At 39.4% G+C, this 19,354-nt stretch overlaps 1 protein-coding gene across 1 annotated transcript; it reads left to right on the top strand.

Annotated features, from left to right (window-relative positions):
- The first annotated feature begins 122 nt into the window (after nt 1-122).
- LOC137872732 (brevican core protein-like) lies at nt 123-18,853 on the top strand. The gene is made up of 14 exons (XM_068711128.1): nt 123-289; nt 6,394-6,473; nt 6,626-6,985; nt 7,259-7,433; nt 7,640-7,767; nt 7,907-8,200; nt 8,434-9,291; nt 10,059-11,936; nt 15,785-15,892; nt 15,989-16,147; nt 16,233-16,315; nt 16,967-17,111; nt 17,244-17,426; nt 18,056-18,853. The coding sequence occupies exons 1-14, from the start codon at nt 270-272 to the stop codon at nt 18,175-18,177; spliced, it is 4,593 nt and encodes a 1,530-aa protein (XP_068567229.1). The 5' UTR covers nt 123-269; the 3' UTR covers nt 18,178-18,853.
- Nucleotides 18,854-19,354: the final 501 nt, after the last annotated feature.

Here is a 19,354-nt window from a genome sequence, read left to right on the forward strand (position 1 = left end):
GACAGGCATGCGCCATCTCCATCCCGATTGTTGGGTGAAAAAGTGGGCAGTTCAGGATTTCATATCAGGGTTCACTTTCTCCCAACTCCCTCCTCTTCTCTTCAAGCTTCGGACTCGTTCAGACAGCAGTCCCAACTCCCCTCGTACCTGCGCAGAGCATCCAGAGCCGCGTTCCTCCCAACAGGACAGTCGCACTGCAGCAAGCTGAGCGGAGCTGACAGAAAAGACTTTTAACAGCCGAGAAGTCAGCCCATACCGCATCAGCTGAAATGCTGCTGACAAAAAGCCGGTAGGTTGCGTGTGTGTGTGTTTGGTCTGCTCTTCTAATGATACGCAGTTGATGCGGTCCAAGTTCTTTTGAATTTAATGTCGTTTTAAATGATGGTGTAATTTAAGAAAATTACTCTCTTTACCAGTTAGCTGCTTCGCAGTAGTTGCTGTCCTCAGAGGAGGTCCTGAAATTATGAGCAGTGGTTCGTTTTCTTCCCAGAAAATGTAAATTTCTGGAACTGACGCACTTAATTAAGTACAACTTTCATCTAATTCGCTTTGTGTTTTTTTTTTCTTTTTGTTTTTTTTGCACAACATGGACCTCCCACTGTGTTTTACAAGAGCATGTGGTGGACATGGTTCTTAAGGGCTTTTGCCTCTTCCACCTCCTCATCGTCAGTCCCCATGATTATGTGAGGCATTGTAATGATTTTTTTACACAGGTGAGCATGGAGATGTCCGTGAATCTGAATGAACAACTGGCAGCATTAACTTACTGCCCTCTGCATTTATAGAAAGCAACACCACTGCAGCACTTATTTGTTTTATTTCAATGCCAGTTAAGCATGAATGCTGCTGAATCTCTGAAATGTTGCTTCCGTGCCCTGCAGGAGACACACAAAGCCAGCTTTTTGTCTTAAGTGTATATTTAGCCTCTCCTGCTCACTGTTTCCACCTCAGGGTTCAGGTAGATTTCACTAATGGAGAGGTAGAGGTATAGTGAAAGAGAGAAAGCTGACTTCAGGATTCTCTCTCCTTCACTTGATGGTCCAGTGGCTCTCATATGAGTCAGTGGAGCATGTCAAACAAAAGCGCTGATATGGTTCTTTTCTAATTTCTAATCAAAATGTTATCAAACGCAGCCCTTGACCACCCAATGAAATCTTTGGCTAAATTCTAAACCATTCAAATTTGAATTTGCTGGTTGAGTATTGATGATGCACAACATTGTATAATAAAAACAGATGCTCAGTAAAGTGTCACTTGATTAAACATACATTTGTCACTTACCTTATCCCTCATATTAACACTGAATATCTGTAGAGAAGATTTCACACTATTTTATAAATGCTCTGAAATTCAGTAGATAATAAATAAATTGGCTGTGATGATGTGGCACATGTTGCATAGCAGCCAGGACAAGGAAACCTACTGCAGGTAGCAGGTATAATGTTGAAGCTGGTGGCCAAACAGCTGCAGGGAGAATGGATGAAGTTGTAACAGTTCTTGGGCAGGATGACAACTGAGTTGTAGTAGGAAGAATTTATATTATTATTATTATTTTTCAAGTGTATTCTTTTGAATCGCTGCCCACATCTTCAATATGTCCCAGTGTCTCCATTTTTCACAATAAATGATTAAAAAAAGGTGAAAACAAAATGTCAATTCAGCCTGAGTATATGAGGTAGGGCAACACAGTAAAATTGCTGTTCTGTGCAGAATAATACTGCACTTGTATTAAATAATTACAAGTCTGTGTTGAAGCTGAAGTTGAAGAAGTTTCTAAATATACATTTTGTGTTGTGTCCCCAAAGAAGATGCAGATATGGAGTTTGAAATTCCATAATCTAAACTGGAATCAGGCCATTTGGTTCTGTATACATAGTTAGTTAATCATCCTAAATGCTGTATTAGTCAACCAGCTAATGAGTGTTACAATAGCCAGCAGCCCCGTTTGGATTTGTTGGGACAATGAAGCAGATTTTGAATCATAGAAAGCTGGTGTCGGAATAGTGGACTTCAAATTTAAGAGTTCTTGGTTAAGCACTTTAGTAGTTGATATATTGCCACCCATTCTACTCAATGTATGGTTTTGCCTGCATGGTTTATAATGAGTTTGCCAAGCATGGGCTGTGGTCAGTCCACGGATTTGTTGAGTCAGGTCTGAGATGGGGTGTTTGTTTGATCCTTCAACTCGTTCCCAGGCACGTTGGGTGGTGAATCATCTACTGGGTGGCTTTTCCAAAGTGGTCATCTTGTTGGGGGACAGACAGTGGGTTTATTGGTGATGTCTGCACGGTTCGGGATGTGGGAAGGTTCCCTTTGAGTGAGAGCAGCTCATCGGATGTGTGTGGAGGTGTTACGTTTGATGGTGCAGAGAGTCGGAGGAGTGGTGTTGAGTGAATAGACCCTGTTAGGGCAGCTTACTTTGCTTTGGAGAACTCTTTGTTCATTGCTGAGATCACTGCACAACATCTGGGTTGTTTCTGAACTTGAGTTTTTGTGTAAAGAGGATTCATGGGGGATTTGTTTCTAGTGCTAGGTTACTAGACAAATGTTGTCAGATGCTTTTGAAGGATCTGGTCTATGGTGTGTCAGTCTTACAGAGGTCAGTTAAACTATGAGCATCTAATCCTTGTTCTGTCACACTTTTAATCTGTCCCAGATGAATTCTTAGCATCCGTTTGTCGACCAGAAATCAGACCTACATATACAATACATGGACTTAGATAAGCATGAATAAAATAAAACAAGCTCTAATTTGCTAAATATTTGTAGAATTTAAAAAAAGACATGACACAGATTAGTTAGTGGCAAAGTCGCACATAAATGATCCAAGTGCTACATTAGCCTAGCCACTTCTGAAAACCTTTGATTTTAGATCAGAAGTAATAAAAGTGGATAAAGTTGGAGAGCCGACTGTCACATTTTAAATGTAAGAAAGAGCACGTGCCAAAGTACTACCTAACTTCCCATCAAATAAACATTTAAGACCAAACTTATAAATCATGTCATAAATCAGAAAGTTGTATCTTTGTTTAAGTAAATTATGTTGCACTTAATTCCTATGGATCTTCAGTTTGAACTCCATACCATGTAACCACAGTCTTGTTGATGTTTGTAGAAATAAAGCCGCAACACTCATGTGGTAGACAGAAACGTATACCAGAGTGGATTTCTAACTTTTAAAACCTGATTACTGTGCATTTTAGGAGATCCCTACTGTATTTTATCATACTCATCACTGCCAAATCCAGTCCCAGCTCAGCGCTCCAAAGAGCTCACTGTCTCTGTATTTTGACCTGGCCAAACTGAGATCAGGAGTTATTATCCAGTTTGTTGGGGGAAAAGAAGTTTGCCTGAGATGACCTCGATGCAGACAGAGTACTGCAGAGGCCACCCATGAGATGTAGTGAGCAAGCTTTAGTTGACAGTGCAGCACTGACAGGGATCTCAGCATCTGACTTCATGTTCTTTATTCACTATTATTCATTTCATTGGAATTTAAAGTTGAAAACGTTAAAGGTAGGATATGGAGGCTAATGTGGTTTTGACCGATGTCAGTCTTCTTTTGCTTACTTGTATGTTTCTGCAGGAGGAGGAGACTGGATTAGTTCTGCTTGTGAATAATGCATTGGCTGCAGTTTCTAGACTTGTAAATGCAGTGGGTGGCATTGATTTTTAGCTTGACTTGTCTTCATTGTTACTCTCATTACAAAGAGCAGAGCTGCAGAGTGCCTGGTGACGACGAGACCAAAGACTTTATGATCTAAAAAAGTCTCAAAATAATCAGCAGCAGGATTTGCTCCTCTGTCATCAGTGTGAATGCACAAACACAGCTCATGCACAAGCCCACTCTCACAGCAGTGATACTATTTGAAACAGTGTGCAGTGTCTTAATGTGGCCTTTTGTACAAAGCCTGCTCCAGAACGATTCTTAGTGGTTTGAAACTTCCTTTTCCATCCTTGAAAAGAAGCGAGAGAAAGGAGGGAGAAAAAGCAAGCAAGTGTGCCAGTGCCCCGTCCTTTAATTTTCCTCCGAGGCCTTTTGTAAGGGAGTCGGCCTGAAGTGAAAGCACAGTGTGCAGCTGTCCTCCTGGCCCACTGCTCGCTTTTTGTGAGACGTTTTTGTCGTCAAGAATACTAATAGTGATACCAGCCCCGTGGAGTCCACCCAGCTGGCTGAGGAAACAGACAACAATTATTCTGCCATCAAAGAAGGCCATTTAATCTGACACAAGTTAGCGAGCTGTGTTTCTGCCGATGTGTTTGATATACCGATGCAGAAAAGCTTATCAATGCTTGTTTAGCTTTTTGCTCACTTTTGTGGTTCTGACCTTAGTATTATTACTTTTTTCTTAATTTACTAGAATCTTCTCCTTATGTATACTATGCGATCTCTCTCTCTTTATCTCTCTCGTTCTCTCTCTCTCTCTCTCTCTCTAAAGTTAATGTTTCTTTGTGCAAAAAATAAATAAAATAAAAATAAAAAACACCCAAAAGTAACTACATTGACGGGCTTATTGCATGTTAATGCATAATGATACAATAATATAATGACATATCTCTGACAGTCACTCAATACATTTTGTTGTACTTTTACTTTGTGTCATAAAATAGTGAAAACTACCTCTTACAATTTTCTTAAGCCCATTGACGTCTTCATAAGGCTTGTTTTGTCCATAAAACAGGCCAATATGCAAATATATTTAGTTTACAATCATAACAACCATGAAAACTTCACAATATTCACATTTGAAAAGCTGGAACCCTTGAATTTGGGGCTTTTTTGCTTTTTAATGACAAATGAATATTTGCAGCTTCAGGAGGTTGTGTGAGGTCACTGTGAGCGCCCTGCCAGGCCTGCTGGGTTAATAACAGGGCCAGACTGGTGACGGAGAGCTGGCGGGATGCCGCTGCGCTGAGACGCTGTGTCATTAGCTCCCGGAGGTGATGAATGGCTTGTGGTCAGGAGCCTGTGCTCCCAGCTTCCCTTTGAAAACCAGAGAAGTTGCTCTTTTATACATCATAGTGGAGCTTTGAGATACAAGGTAGCATTGTATGTGTTAATGTTTTACACAGTGTTAATATCATTTTCTCTAACTATATAAAATATACAAACTCAGTTGTCAGTTTCTAACCTGGCTAAAACTAATGCAGTCTAACAAAACAGTCCTTCAACAAATCCTTCCATTATGAAGTTATGATATTCAGTTTTTGTTGAAAATGTTTGGGAGAGGTTCAACTTTATATTCATTTTGGAGGCTTGAGTCTCTGTTGCATTTTATTGCATTACACTGAGAGGTGTTTTTGATATTATTTCATAAGATGTGTCAGTTTATTCTATTTTTAGGGTGTCTTTTTAGCAACAGTCCAGAGACAAACAGATGGAAATTAGACTTGTGGACTAATTTTGGCTTATTTATTCTTCTTTTTTTATGTTGATCAATGAACATTGTCCCTGTCAAATATACTAATAAAATAGATAAAAATGTTCCACTCCATTTAAAGCAGTGAGAAAAGGTCAAATATAAAACACCTCTTAGTATAATTCAAATGCTGTTTTATATCTTTACAGTATGGTCATTACAGATATAATCTTTATTTTTATTTTCCACCACTTTAGTTCAGACTATCTAATATCTCAACAACTATTGGATGGATTGCCATAAAAAAATGTGTAGAGACATTAATGTTCCTCTGAGTATTAGCATTTTTCTTAAAGCACTACTGTGCCTACATACAGTCTCACATATCTGTTAGCATGACTGTAGACTCTCAGTCTTGATTTAATGACATCTACTCCCAAAGGCAGAGTTTATGGTGAACTTGTTTATATCGTTCTTCTCCTAAGATAATCTTATGGTCTAAATCCTTCCGTTTTATGGCTTTTTTACATAAATCCACATAAAGATTTTCTTTATATGTTATGTATTTGTAGTGCTACAATTCAACAGTAACTAAACAGTATTACAAAAGCATAATCATATCAAATGCAAATAATAAGTGGCTCAAAGTCAGAGTATTACAGAGTAACCTTGAATCTGTCTCTTCACTCAGCTGAATATCAATACGTGTGTAAAGCTAAAACTACGGTAGTGGCTGCTGCAGTGAAGGTAGCACAAAGGTGTGCAGCTTGTGACCTTTAATATTAAGATAAATCAGTCTGGTGAGATCAGTGGAGCTGAATCAACACAATACATGACTTCCAGTATATGCAATCGCTCTGCCTATTAAAGATTGAACATGCGTGAAATTGGAAACTGATAAGGAGAAATTATCTGTCATTTTAGTGTCCTTTCTTTTGCTGTGTTTTCAACAGGAATGTTTTATTGATCTTTATGTCTGTCAAATTTTACCTAATGATAATGTCATCTTGTGTTTTCCTCTTTATCTCCATAGACATGTCCAAATACTTCCACTTCTTATTGCAGTCTGCCGCCTCACTCTGGCCTTCCCCACACAAACATCATCAACATTTGGTACGTCTGCATTTTCCCATTAGCTCTAACTGTCAGTATTCATTCACTTTCAGTTATAAGCAAAGAACACAACGGGCATTTAAAAGTAAGATCACCATTCCCACATGCCACTCTGTTCTTCATGCTCTATCCCTTTTTTCCCCCTCCTGCAGATGATGACCGGCAACTCCAGGTGAACATCCCTCACTCAGGTCCTGTTTCCGCCTCACTGGGCAGCTCCATCTCCATCCCTTGCTTGGTGTCTCTGTCCTCTTCCTCCCCTGTTGCACCGCGTGTCAAGTGGACTGTGGTGTCCGGGGGTGTGGAGACGCAAATCTTGGTTGCGCGTGGTCAACGAGTAAAGGTCAACGAGGCATACCGAGACCGCGCTGCCTGGCTCAACTACACTTCCTCCCCCGATGATCTGTCGCTGTGGTTGGGAGATTTGCGCTCCAGTGACTCGGGCCACTATCGCTGTGAGGTGCAGCAAGGCCTGGAGGACGCCAGTGACCTCGTGCAACTCAAGGTGAAAGGTAACTAAATGAAACACGTGGATCATCATGATTGAAGTTTGGAAAGATTCATATGAATATAAAGGTGATATAGGATACAACATTTAATGTAGTAACACAGATATTATGATCTGCTTTGATTGTAATCTTCCTGTTACAAAACATCGGAGTCATTTTAATACGTTGATGGGCAAATCTTACATCATAAATTGACATTTACTGGTAACATACTGTTGGTATACAAGCATTTTGTATAATCTGAATTTAAATATGTGTTTATTTGTGTGTGTTTAGGTGTTGTATTCCACTACAGGGATGCTTTGGGTCGCTATGCGTTTTCCTTCCATCAGGCGCAGAGGGCTTGTGAGGCCATTGGTGCACAAATCACGACTCCTGACCAGCTGCTGGCGGCTTATTATGATGGCTACGAACAGTGTGATGCAGGCTGGCTGGCAGATCAGTCTGTCAGGTATCTCATCAGCTCTCAGCTCAAACCTATGCTTTACTGTAATGGCTGCACCTCCTCATTTAATGAAAAACATTCTAAACCTTTCATTCACATTTCCCCAAAATTCAACCTGAATTGTGTTCGGTATATATGTAAAGTATACAGGATCTCCTCTAGAATTTAAATTCAAGTTTGGAAAGTTTAAGAGATTGTTTCCATTCTGGCAGGTACCCAATCCAAGTGCCCCGTGAAGGTTGCTATGGAGACATGGATGGCCAACCAGGCGTGAGAAACTACGGGACAATGGATCCAGATGATCTATTTGATGTTTACTGTTATGTGGAGGAAACTGACGGTATAAATAATGATACCTATTACTATGACTAAAACCAGACTCATATTTTAGGCCAATTCTGATTCTAGAATATATCAGGCATTATTTATGTAAACAAAGTGTGAGAAATGTAAACATTCAAAATATTTTTTGTTTATAGGGGAGGTGTTTCATGACTCCATCCCACAGCAGTTGTCATTTGATGAAGCACAATCATACTGCAGAGCGGCAGGAGCAGAGTTGGCTACAACGGCACAGCTGTACTTGGCATGGAGTGAAGGTCTGGATCGTTGCAGCCCTGGCTGGCTCTCTGATGGCAGTGTGCGCTACCCCATCATCACCCCTAGAGAGCGCTGCGGAGGGCCTCAGCCAGGCGTCAAAACCCTCTACCGCTTCAGCAACCAAACTGGCTTCCCACAGCCGCCCAGCCTTCATGACGTGTATTGTTTCAGATGTGAGTATTTAGTTTCTCATAAAGTTCTTGTGCATAAAATAGAATTAAATTTACATGTCAAAAATGTATAGGATACGCATACAAAAATGGACATTCAGGTACATGTAAATGTTAGGTATTTACAATGTATTTGTATGTAAATTTAAGTGTAAGGAGTTGGACAAAATGTTTGAATCAAAGATTCATGTATATTTCTTGAATCACATTTTGAATCACTTATCTGTCCTCTACAGATAATAGAAATACTCACACCGACTCTCCCATGGACAATGTGGCCACAGAGCCTGAGGACATTGGACAAGATGTTGTTATTCTAATGGAAACAGTTCAAGAGCTGCAACTAAACCAACATGTAGAACAGGTGGAGCTCAAAGCTCAAAGAGTACTCGAATCGTTTCCCTTTTTCTCCTCTAATGAAAACCTAGTTGACATGCACTCAACAGTTGTATCAGACACAACAGCGTCCCATCTAAACACAACACCTACATTGGACCTCCTCCAGGGATTGAATGAAACTTCATCTCCAACAGAAATGAGCTCCCAGAATCCTACAGCACTGATGAACACCACTTTCAGCACCACAGAAACCTATGATTCACCACAAAACACGTCATTGCTGCCCAGTGTTTACAATGAGACAGATTCCCAACACAACTTGAACTTCACCTTTCATCAATCTGAGCCTGAAAGTAGCACAGGCTTTCCCGAATCATCATATGAACCTCACACACATAACCAGAGAGTTCCAGATACACATCCCAAAGAGAATACATCTGAGGGGCCAAGGGATTTGCAAGAAATGCAAGAGACCATTTTGGATTTTGACGGATTGCAAGCCAATTACAGCGAGACAGACAGCAATCACACTCAAGAGGAGAGTGTCTGGGAGGTAACCTCTATGACCCTTGACCCCATGGTTCAGGTGAAGCTGGAGGAGGAAACAGTAGAAAATCCTGTACAGGTGTTTCTCTCAACTCAGGTCTCAAAAGAAGAAGAACTTGTTACACACCCAGCACAAACTACAAAATCTACCATCATGGAGCTAACCTCATTGTGGGCCCATCTGGATGGGTCTGGAGATATTTCTCAAGGTATGTTGAGTATAATTTTTTGTTATATAATAACAAATATCAATATGTTATAATATATAACATATTGGATGAATCATTCAACATTTTGGGAAATAAACTTATTCACACTGTTGAGAGTTAGATGAGAAGATTAATATCACTCTTGTGACTGTACGGTAAATATGAAGCTACAATCAGCAGACAGTAATGTTAGCTTAGCATAAAGACAGGAAACAGCTAGCTGGCTCTGTCCATAGATAACATTATCCAGCTACTAGAGCCTATAATAACATATTATATCTTGTTTTTTATTCAGTCGAAAAATTATGTTTAAGAATGGCATGTTTCTGTGTTAAGGGGGTCTATGTGGCGGCCTATTTCTTGGCTGGAAGGAGTGACTTACGGGAGTGTCGTCACTGTGAGGTTGCCAGTCAACCAGCAGAGACATCATATTGCTGGTTAAGAAGTAGTTCAGCATACAATCCCTTGTGACACCTCCCCCTTCAACTTGATATTTTAACTCTTCGTTTTTTGTACGGATTACGCAACCTGGATATAACATGTTTATTAGTGAGCTTTAGAGGTGCTGAAAGGGTTATTTTGACAGAGCATACCTAGCTGTTTCACCCTGTTTCCAGTCTTTGTGCTAAGCAAAGCTAAGTGGTTGCTGGCTGTAGCTTCATATTTACAGATATGAGTTAGAAAATCAGGGTATTTCCCAAAATGAACACACTTTTCCCTTAATAGATGTATTTACAACACTAAAAATGTGTTGTACTCTTTTTTAGAGCGTGACCTTGACATGGAAGCAGTCAGCTTCATCTACACATCAGATTCTTCTACTTCCGGCTTCACCACTCATGCGTCACTTTCTACTTCGGCTAGCAGTGCTTCTACTGAGCCTCGGACCGCACTCCCTGATTTGACCCTTCCATCTGGGTCACACCGTTCTGACAAAGTGGGCTTGGATATCTTCTCCACAGCACCACAGTTGTGGGAGTCCTCCATTTCTAGACAGGAGGGAAGTACAAGCTTAGAAATTGAAGACACAGTCACTCTGGAAAGCGAAGAAAAACAGCCGCACCCGACAATGTCTGAAGACAATCTTGTTTCTGGAGTAAGTTTAGCTACCACTGAGTCTCCAGAGGGGTCGAACTACTCTCAGTTGCCAACTGATTCCTCCACAGCACGGTATCGAACATCAGGTTACAGAGTGTATTTGGATACTACGACCACTGGGTATGAAGAGGCAAGTGGACACGAACTTGCTACAGTTACTGCCATCCTTGGAGAAGACTTTAAACTTGCTCCAACCAATGAAGAGGATGTTAAAGTTAGCCAAATCATTGAAGAGGAAGTTACAGTTACCTCAACCCTTAAAGAAGACATGACAGTTTTCCCAACTCTTGAAGAGAAAGCTCAAGTTTTCTTTTCACTTGAAGAAGAAGCAAACATTGCCCCCACCCTTGAAGAAGAAATAAATATTGCCCCAACCCTTGCCCTTGAAGAAGAAGCTAAAGTTGCTCCAGTCCTTATAAAAGAAGCAAACATTGCCCCAACCCTTGAACAAAACAATAACGTTGTACCAACTCTTGGAGAAGAAGCTAGTGTTTCCTCAATCCTTGAAGAAGAATATAGCATTGCCCCAAACCTTGAAGAAAAAGATAATGTTGCACCAAGTCTTGGAGGAGAAGCTGGCATTGCCCCAACCCATGAAGAAGGAACTTATATTGCCCCAACCCTTGCCCTTGAAGAAGAAGCTAGCGTTACCCCAACCCTTGTAGAAAAAGTTAATGTTGCCCAAACTCTTGGAGAAGAAGCTAGTGTTGCCCCAACCCTTGTAGAAAAAGTTAATGTTGCCCAAACTCTTGGAGAAGAAGCTAGTGTTGCCCCAACCCTTGTAGAAAAAGTTAATGTTGACCAAACCCTTGGAGAAGAAGCTAGTGTTGCCCCAACCCTTGTAGAAAAAGTTAATGTTGCCCAAACTCTTGGAGAAGAAGCTAGTGTTGCCCCAACCCTTGTAGAAAAAGTTAATGTTGACCAAACCCTTGGAGAAGAAGCTAGTGTTGCCCCAACCCTTATAGAAAAAGTTAATGTTGCCCAAACTCTTGGAGAAGAAGCTAGTGTTGCCCCAACCCTTGTAGAAAAAGTTAATGTTGACCAAACCCTTGAAGAAGAAGCGAATGTTGCCCCAATTTTTGAAGAAGAAGTGAATGTTGCCCCAATCCTTGAAGAAGAAGCTAACGTTGCCCCGACCTCTGAGGAGGACTTTAACATCTTTGCACTCGATTCACAAACATCCAACTGGGCTCTGCTGACCACCACAACAGGACCCCAAGAGTCTCTGAATGATCTAGAGTACAGCGGAAAAAACTCACCCATCACCTCCACAGCAGCTCTAGATTCCTCCTCGAGTTCAAAGCCCACTGCTGCTACCACAAAGACCACCATCACGTCCACCAAACACTGGTCCAGACGCACTTGGAGCCCTACCACCTCAGCACCAAATGTGTTCCACAAGACAGCTGAGACCCGGAAGGTGTCAACCTTCATACCACCAGTGGATCAAGGTCTGGTGGATGTTGAGTTTAGTCTCACCCAGCCGCCCACCCTTCTTATCTTGCCCAATGAGAGGGCAGCTGTAGGCGGGACAGGGAAAGCTTCAGGTAATGTTAAAGCCACTCTCATCAGCCTAACCATCCTCCTCTTGCTACTCAACGCAATGATGCACTAAAATCCCCAATCTGTCCTCAACCTGCCTTTGCTCCATTTTCTGTAAAACACCTCCCCTCTCTTTTCAAATGACTTCCCACGTTTGTTTCACTTGTTGTCTCAGAAAGCCCACTCACCCTTCTGACTCCTCCCGCTTCCCCTTAAAATGCTCCTCACTTCTCTCCTTGTGACTCCCACCTCCCCTTCGAGATACTCACACTGGGACAGCTCCCATTTGACTTTTGTCAACAGTCCACTCTTGTTGTGCATGATGTTTTCTTCCTCATCCAAAGACTGACTTCTGTGAAGTACTGTAATATACCGGTATGTTTATAAGTGTTTCAGTGCTTCTTCTACAGTGGTTTTCTGCAAGAGGGATGGTTTTGGTGATAGCGGTAGTAAAGCTTTTCTCATTTTCTTGATCAGTAGATTTTATTTGCAAATAATACATCTATATGCACCAAGTGCAAATTATTCTCTTTCCAATTACTTTGTTCTCGCTAACTTGCAATGGTCTTTCGCAGTAATCTGGAAGTAACTTGATAAAGGGACTTCTCTCTGGAATGTAACAGCGATAATGTTGAATGCAACTGCATTGATAAGTGCAACAGCAATAACGTTTTATATATAATTCATAACTGGACATCAAGTGTTTAAAATCTTTTTCCTCCGATTTTTAGACTTGTACTGATATTTTAAACAGCACAACGTGTTATTATGTTGATAAGCACAAATGTTGTTCATTTGTTGTTGAGTGGTAGCATTTAGAAATTTGTTTTAAATCTACTTTATGGGTCATTAATGTTTCTCAAGTCATGTTTTATTGTGTAATCATGATTTTCCAATATTTGTACAATATTGTGTATTTAGGTGTAAGAATGATAAAATCAACTAATACATGTTTGTTTTTGTCTCACCATCAGTTGATAAATCTGTTCTAAGTCTCAAAAGTTTTAGTCAACTGTAAAATGTTTGCATTGAGTGGAAGCCAATGTCTGCCAAGAAAATCTTAAAAGAACAAGTTAGGCATGATACAAATGTAAAGGTAAGTACATTTCATTTCACTAAGTCAACTTTTTTGACTCAAAGCTATCACTCACTCAGAATTTTGCCTTAGTATCTTATCATTTAGACTTATCGTGAGTATATCAAATTTTATTTTGCACAGTGTCATCTTTTTAGTTTTTTTCCTGCAGAAATTGGCTTCCGTAGCATTTGCATACATCCAGGGAATTGTCGTTCGACACAGTACAGTCATTTTTTGTGGCAGTTACATGTCTAATTTTTTAATCAGACAACAAGACTAGGGATTTTATTTATATTTTCCATCTCATTATAGGAAAGCTCATGTGCTCAACAGAACTTAAAATTATGCACAAACAAACTAGAGTGGCACTGCATGAGGCTCCTTCCATCTTTACAGATGCGTTCAGTGTTCTGCATCACAAAACAGAATTTCTCTTTACCAGCAATCCTGTTTTATCAACTACTTGACACATTCCAGTCAGCAATATTTGTGGAAATAGTTGACACTCCAAGTGCAAAGGCTTCACTTAGCACATTTGCATTGACATTTGTGACATGGTATCTAGAGGTATGACAGTTAAGTCTATTCAAACATAAAGGACAGAAGAGGATATGTTTATTTAAAAGATAGTTACAATTGTAACTACAAAATAAACAGTAGAAGCTGATACAATAGGTTTGAGTGATTAACAATGTATTTTCATTTAACAGGGGTCATAATATTTTATTGTATTTGACATGGTGGTGATGCTGTACGTCACACTGATTCATATATATCTGCTGAATGATCTCACATTTATACTCAAGACTACTAACAAGCTCCAGTTAATCTAAAGTTGCAGGTACAATTTGTTTTGCAACTATTCATACAGTATTGTATATATATCACTATGTAAACACTTTTTTTCTGTCAACATGATCTTAGTCATGGTGATGAAAAAACAGGAAAAGCATCCACATAAATATTTATTTATTGAGACAAGCTTTCAGACAGAGAAAGCTTGCAGTGGCAGTAAATTAATATTGCACTGATTGGAGCATGCAAACGCTTTTGCTAATTTTTCACATTTAATCTCAACTTTGGCGCCTCCATTAAGCTTTAATTTGGTGAGCAGGTGTAATTAAATATTGAACTATTCGAGGTGATAAAAGACTGGAGGCTCAGCACTTTAAGACAGGAAAGCCACGAATCATTCATTCAGTAATTGAAATTACTAACCTCACGTAATTACCTACAGGCAATTTATTGTTGTGTGCTGTTTGAGGAAACTCCACTAACACAGAGAAATCATGCAGACATTTCAGCAGAAAGGGCTTACAGTTCAACCAAGGTTCTTCTGTCTGTGCAAAAAATCAAAGTAGAGATGCCAACATGAGTTACAGCACAAGGTTTTCATTTTTTTATACTTAACCACAGTTGTGTATTTTTCAGCAAAATGGAATGAGGGTTTTACTTTGAGTGCACATGATTCTCATTTGACTTGTGTAAAACAGTTATTACCTTCCACATACACACACACTGACTCAATGAAAAGATTTGAGTGTGCAGTATAATTACAGACACCACAGAGCTCTTGTTTATAGGGTGTCAAAGGAAGCAAATCAACCAAGTCTACTTGTAAAATGTTTAATTTCAGTTTAGACACACATGCCTCCATTTTGCCCTCTTTTACAGTTTTAGAAAATTAAACTCCATCCTCTCTTTTCTTCAGGACTTTAAACTACAAGGCTTTATGACAGGTCGCTTTTCTTGTGATTAACATTCTTTAACATAGTTTAAAAATTGTGAATAATGTTCCTGCGCAAGCATTTTTAAAAGAAGAGATACAAGTGTGAAACAAATGTACAAAGGTTATTAGACTGACGGGATAGCCTACGTGAATTACAGGGTGAGTTAGCGAGAAAAAATGATGTTAAACACCAAAAAATTATGACTGGAAAGACCCAACAACACCAAAGTCTTTATCACTATTTTGCGCTTGTAAATCCCATAACATGTTTCACGTACTGTAATATATAATGACCAAAACAGATGGTATGCTTAAACAGATTACAACAAGGTCTGTTGATTGTCATGTGTAGTTGTGTCTATTTGTATTTGGAGTTCTTTTTAGTGTAATGTTTTGGCACCTTAAACCCAACAAACAAAATAAATTTAATTGTAATGTACTGTGGTGAATGTAGCCCTAAACTGAAATCAAACAGAAATGTTGTGGATAGAGTAGACCAGCTTATAAAAAAGGAAAATGTACTGTAATTTTAGATGACCTGTCCCTTGAAGTTGTTGTGTAATTATATTTGGCATCATTAAGGCTCCACCTTACACAAGTTCTATTTGAAAGTGTTTTTTGTTAATGAAGAGTGTAAGAAGAAGAAGACAGATATCAGAGATCTACCAAAGAAGACAGAAGACCTGAGGAGTTTAACCTCATGTGACACTGATGTTTGTCCTCTGCTGGCAGTTTGCTCCTGGTGCTTCAACATGTCCTTTTGATGGCCTTTAGTATGACACGATTATTATTAAATTTGCTCATATTAATATATCTCTATGAATTTGTATAATTCACTGGAATACATGTGCAGTTGCAATTACTGCATCCTCTAACTTCAATCTTCATTTCTCAAATCTTTTGATGCAGCAAATCCTTTTTTTATCCCGATATTTATACTTCAAACACAATAATAGATAATTAAATACTTCAATAATACTCTGGGCTGCGCTCTCATATAGTTTCAGCAGTAGAATTACCTGAAGTTGTCCGCTGTTTTGTTCCAGTTGCCTGTGTGAACGACCCCTGTCTCAATGGAGGCACCTGCACTGACCGGGACGGGCAGATTCAATGTCTCTGTTTGCCATCATATGGAGGAGACTTCTGTCAGTCCGGTGAGCTCTCTGCTTCTTTGCAGTGGAAATTGTTTCTGTCGTGTCAGTCAAACAAGTTAAGAAGCGTTTTCTTCCCGTCCTCTGTGATGTTTTCAGACCTGGAGCAATGTGAACCAGGCTGGGACAAGTTCCACGGTTTCTGCTACCGACACTTCAGCCAGCGCCTGAGCTGGGAGGTCGCAGAGCAACACTGTCGCATGCTGGGAGCTCATCTGGTGTCCGTCATAACCCCTGAGGAACAGAGTTACATCAACAGTAGGTTTAGTAGGTTCACACGTTGCTTTGTCCTGTACAAGTGTGTCTTGAGGACTGAACATAACTGCCTTATTTTCCTCCCCAGACAACTACAAAGAATACCAGTGGACCGGTTTGAATGATAAAACCATTGAGGATGATTTCCGCTGGTCTGATGGCAACCCGATGGTGAGCAATATAAGAAACCACGAGTGTGACTGAGCGCATACTAAATAAATCCACTCATATGTGTGAGCAACAAAACACCACACAGTGCATCACAGGAGAGAAACAATGGTGTCCAAATAAGTTTAATATTATAAAGAAATTAAGAACTTTAAAGGGGTATTCCACTGATTTTACACCTCAAGTAAAACTACATATACAAATAAGTATATTTCCCAATGTCTTGAGCTATCTCTAAGGAAGTTCAATACTGAATGGTGAGAGTAGTCTCTTCTTTAATAGATAATTGGAATGTTCTCCTTTGATTTGTACACTGTATGTTAGAATTCTCCTTTTTTCCATCATTATGTGTGTGTAATTTTGATACACTCCTTGTTAAGATCACACATTCACTTTGGCACCAGAATTTTAGGCTTTAGGAAAACAGCCAGGCTGAATGATGACTTATTTAATGCCCCTTTTATGATTTCTTACAGTTTACTAAAATAAAGTATTGAATTAATTCCAAAATTGTACGACATATATAATATACTTCTTCATAAAAAATAAGGAAATAAGTGTGAAGAATGTGGATTTACATCTCCATGTTCTGATTCTGATTATTTTTTCTTATTACTATTGTACAACCCATGTTTTTCCTCTTCATGTATACAGCTGTATGAGAACTGGTACAAAGGGCAGCCTGACAGCTATTTTCTGTCTGGTGAAGACTGCGTGGTGATGGTGTGGCACGATGAGGGACGATGGAGTGATGTACCCTGCAACTACCACCTGTCATATACCTGCAAGAAAGGAACCTGTGAGTAATAGAAATCAGACCGTTAGAGCTCCTCATTAATGGTTTCAACTCCCTCTTTTGGCTATTTTGGGCTGTTGCACCATCATACATCAGCCCCAATGAGGACCCGACTTGTCTCAACTCTTCCAACAGCCTCATGTGGTCCACCACCCAAGGTCCGAAACGCCTCCATCTTTGGAAAAGGTCGACAGAGATACGAGACCAACGCAGTTGTGCGTTATCACTGCACCCAGGGTTTCCAGCAGAGATTAACTCCTCTGATCAGGTGTCTGGCTGGAGGCAGGTGGGAGAGGCCCCAGGTCCTGTGCATCCCAGGTAAGATAAAAGATTATCATAACCCTGATAACAAATCTATTTCTGAAAAAGCTTCATGAAATTCTGTTAAGTTTTAACTTAAAGTAGAGTGTTCTTCCTGTATTATAAGTCAGATCTGAAGCAACAGAGTGACTGTGAGGCTTATGTATGTTATCTGACAAGATACATTTAATACAAGTCATTTAATCATTTGTATATTTAAAGGGTTCTGGTGGTATTCTTTTTTTTTCACGTTATCAAAAAAAGTCCAAAACCAACTATTTATCCTGTTAACAATAATAGTGGTGTATCCAAAGTATCTTATTCCTGTGTACCTTAGAGCTTCACTTTTGACCAAAAACTGTTACAAGCGCATCAGCGAGCCACACCTTTGCACTGAGTGACATTTTTTGTATATATAAAAATGTATATCTGTGACCCACTTCTAAAGATGTCCAACTGAGTGCCACAGATGGGTGGGAAGTCTGAAAGTATTGAGAGACAGCCTAACACATGGCTGGTATCTGTATCGGGACTTAAAAAGTCGTATTGTTGCATCCCTAGTCTTTTTAATGGAGTTTGTTGACAAAAAGAAAAAATGGAAAATAATTCTTGACCAGCCTGAATAGATTGATTGAATTACCTTTCAGAGGCCGGAGGCCCAACCCAACACCCTGAAGTGATGTCACAGACCAACGGCAACTCTGCTGCCATTGAAGACGTGTTTGAAGCCACTAAAGAGACACCACAGTACTGGGACATCAAGTTTTAAAAGCCAGTCATGCTTTCCTTCCTTGTCTTCCCTCTCAAATTCTGTTGTTTTAACATGACAAGGTGCCAAGAATCAAATGCTTTTACCAATGAACGCTTAAACAGGACAATATGAACCACAGACTCATATTGATACATTCTGAAGCTTCCTCTCAGCAAAGAAGCCCAGTGCACATACAGGCTTTCTTTTCTTTTTATGGAGTTAAGCATTCCTACTTTTTGATGTCCTTTAGAATATTTTCTACTGTATTGTGGTTTAATGTAGTGCTAGCAGAGTGAAAAATAGGTTAAAGAAGAAAGAAGAAATATAGTAAATGTGGAAACTCCAAATTACAGTCATCTTCAAATCGTCATTAAAGTAAAACGGTTCTCGTTGTGGTTTTGTAATGGAATCTTTTTATAAAAATGGTGCTATATGTCTTTAGAAACATTTTCTTTAGAGATGTTTTCCCTGCTTTCTCAAAGAATCAAATGATTCCAAAGCACAAAGTCAATTATAAAGTAATCAATACTGTACATAATTGTATTAATTTTCACACCTGTGATTACTGCTGTCCGCATTCTCCTTAGAGAAACCTTTTATTTCCAGCAGACACAGTTTTGTTCGTCAGCTTTATGTTGTAATAAAGTTTTGTAGAACAGAGCAAAGAATAAATCGTTCTCTTATTTTACCCTTGGCACTGTGTGCAGGCTTCATTTCATAGACATCCAGCACTCTCATGACTGACAAAACAGCAGAAACCCCCTTTGGATATATATTTTTTATTTTTATTCTTTTTACTGATGGATAGAAAAGTCTGTAGTATCTTGTCTGTGTTAACAGAAAAAGGTAATGTGGCACCTAATGAGGATTTTGGTGACATCCTTGTAGAAGATAGTGATTAAACTCCTAAATACAGTAAAATCCATATAAACTATCCTGCCCCTGCCCCTCAGTATATTTACTCAACTACTGTACTTAATTAAATATTTAAGGTACTTGTACTTGAGTATTTCTATTTTATGCGACTTTACATTTCTACTCTACAACATTTCAGTTGGAAATACTACATTTATCCGACAGCATTAGTTATTACTTTTCAGATTAAGATTTTATATGTCAAACATATGATCAGTTTATGCATTGTTATAGATGAAACTATAGATGAAACTAACAGTATACAGTTGTTAAAATCAGC

This window comes from Cebidichthys violaceus, unplaced genomic scaffold (genome assembly GCF_023349555.1).
Source record: "Cebidichthys violaceus isolate CVI_PGR_0920_01 unplaced genomic scaffold, fCebVio1.0.p SCAF_16, whole genome shotgun sequence".
Taxonomy (NCBI): Eukaryota; Metazoa; Chordata; class Actinopteri; order Perciformes; family Stichaeidae; genus Cebidichthys; species Cebidichthys violaceus.

Excerpts from the sequence above, each read along its gene's own strand:
- LOC137872732 (XM_068711128.1), top strand. The coding sequence starts at position 270 with ATGCTGCTGACAAAAAGCCG. Across the intron at positions 9,292-10,058 it reads GTCTGGAGATATTTCTCAAG|AGCGTGACCTTGACATGGAA; the intron begins GTATGTTGAGTA and ends ACTCTTTTTTAG. Across the intron at positions 16,316-16,966 it reads GGTCTGATGGCAACCCGATG|CTGTATGAGAACTGGTACAA; the intron begins GTGAGCAATATA and ends TCATGTATACAG.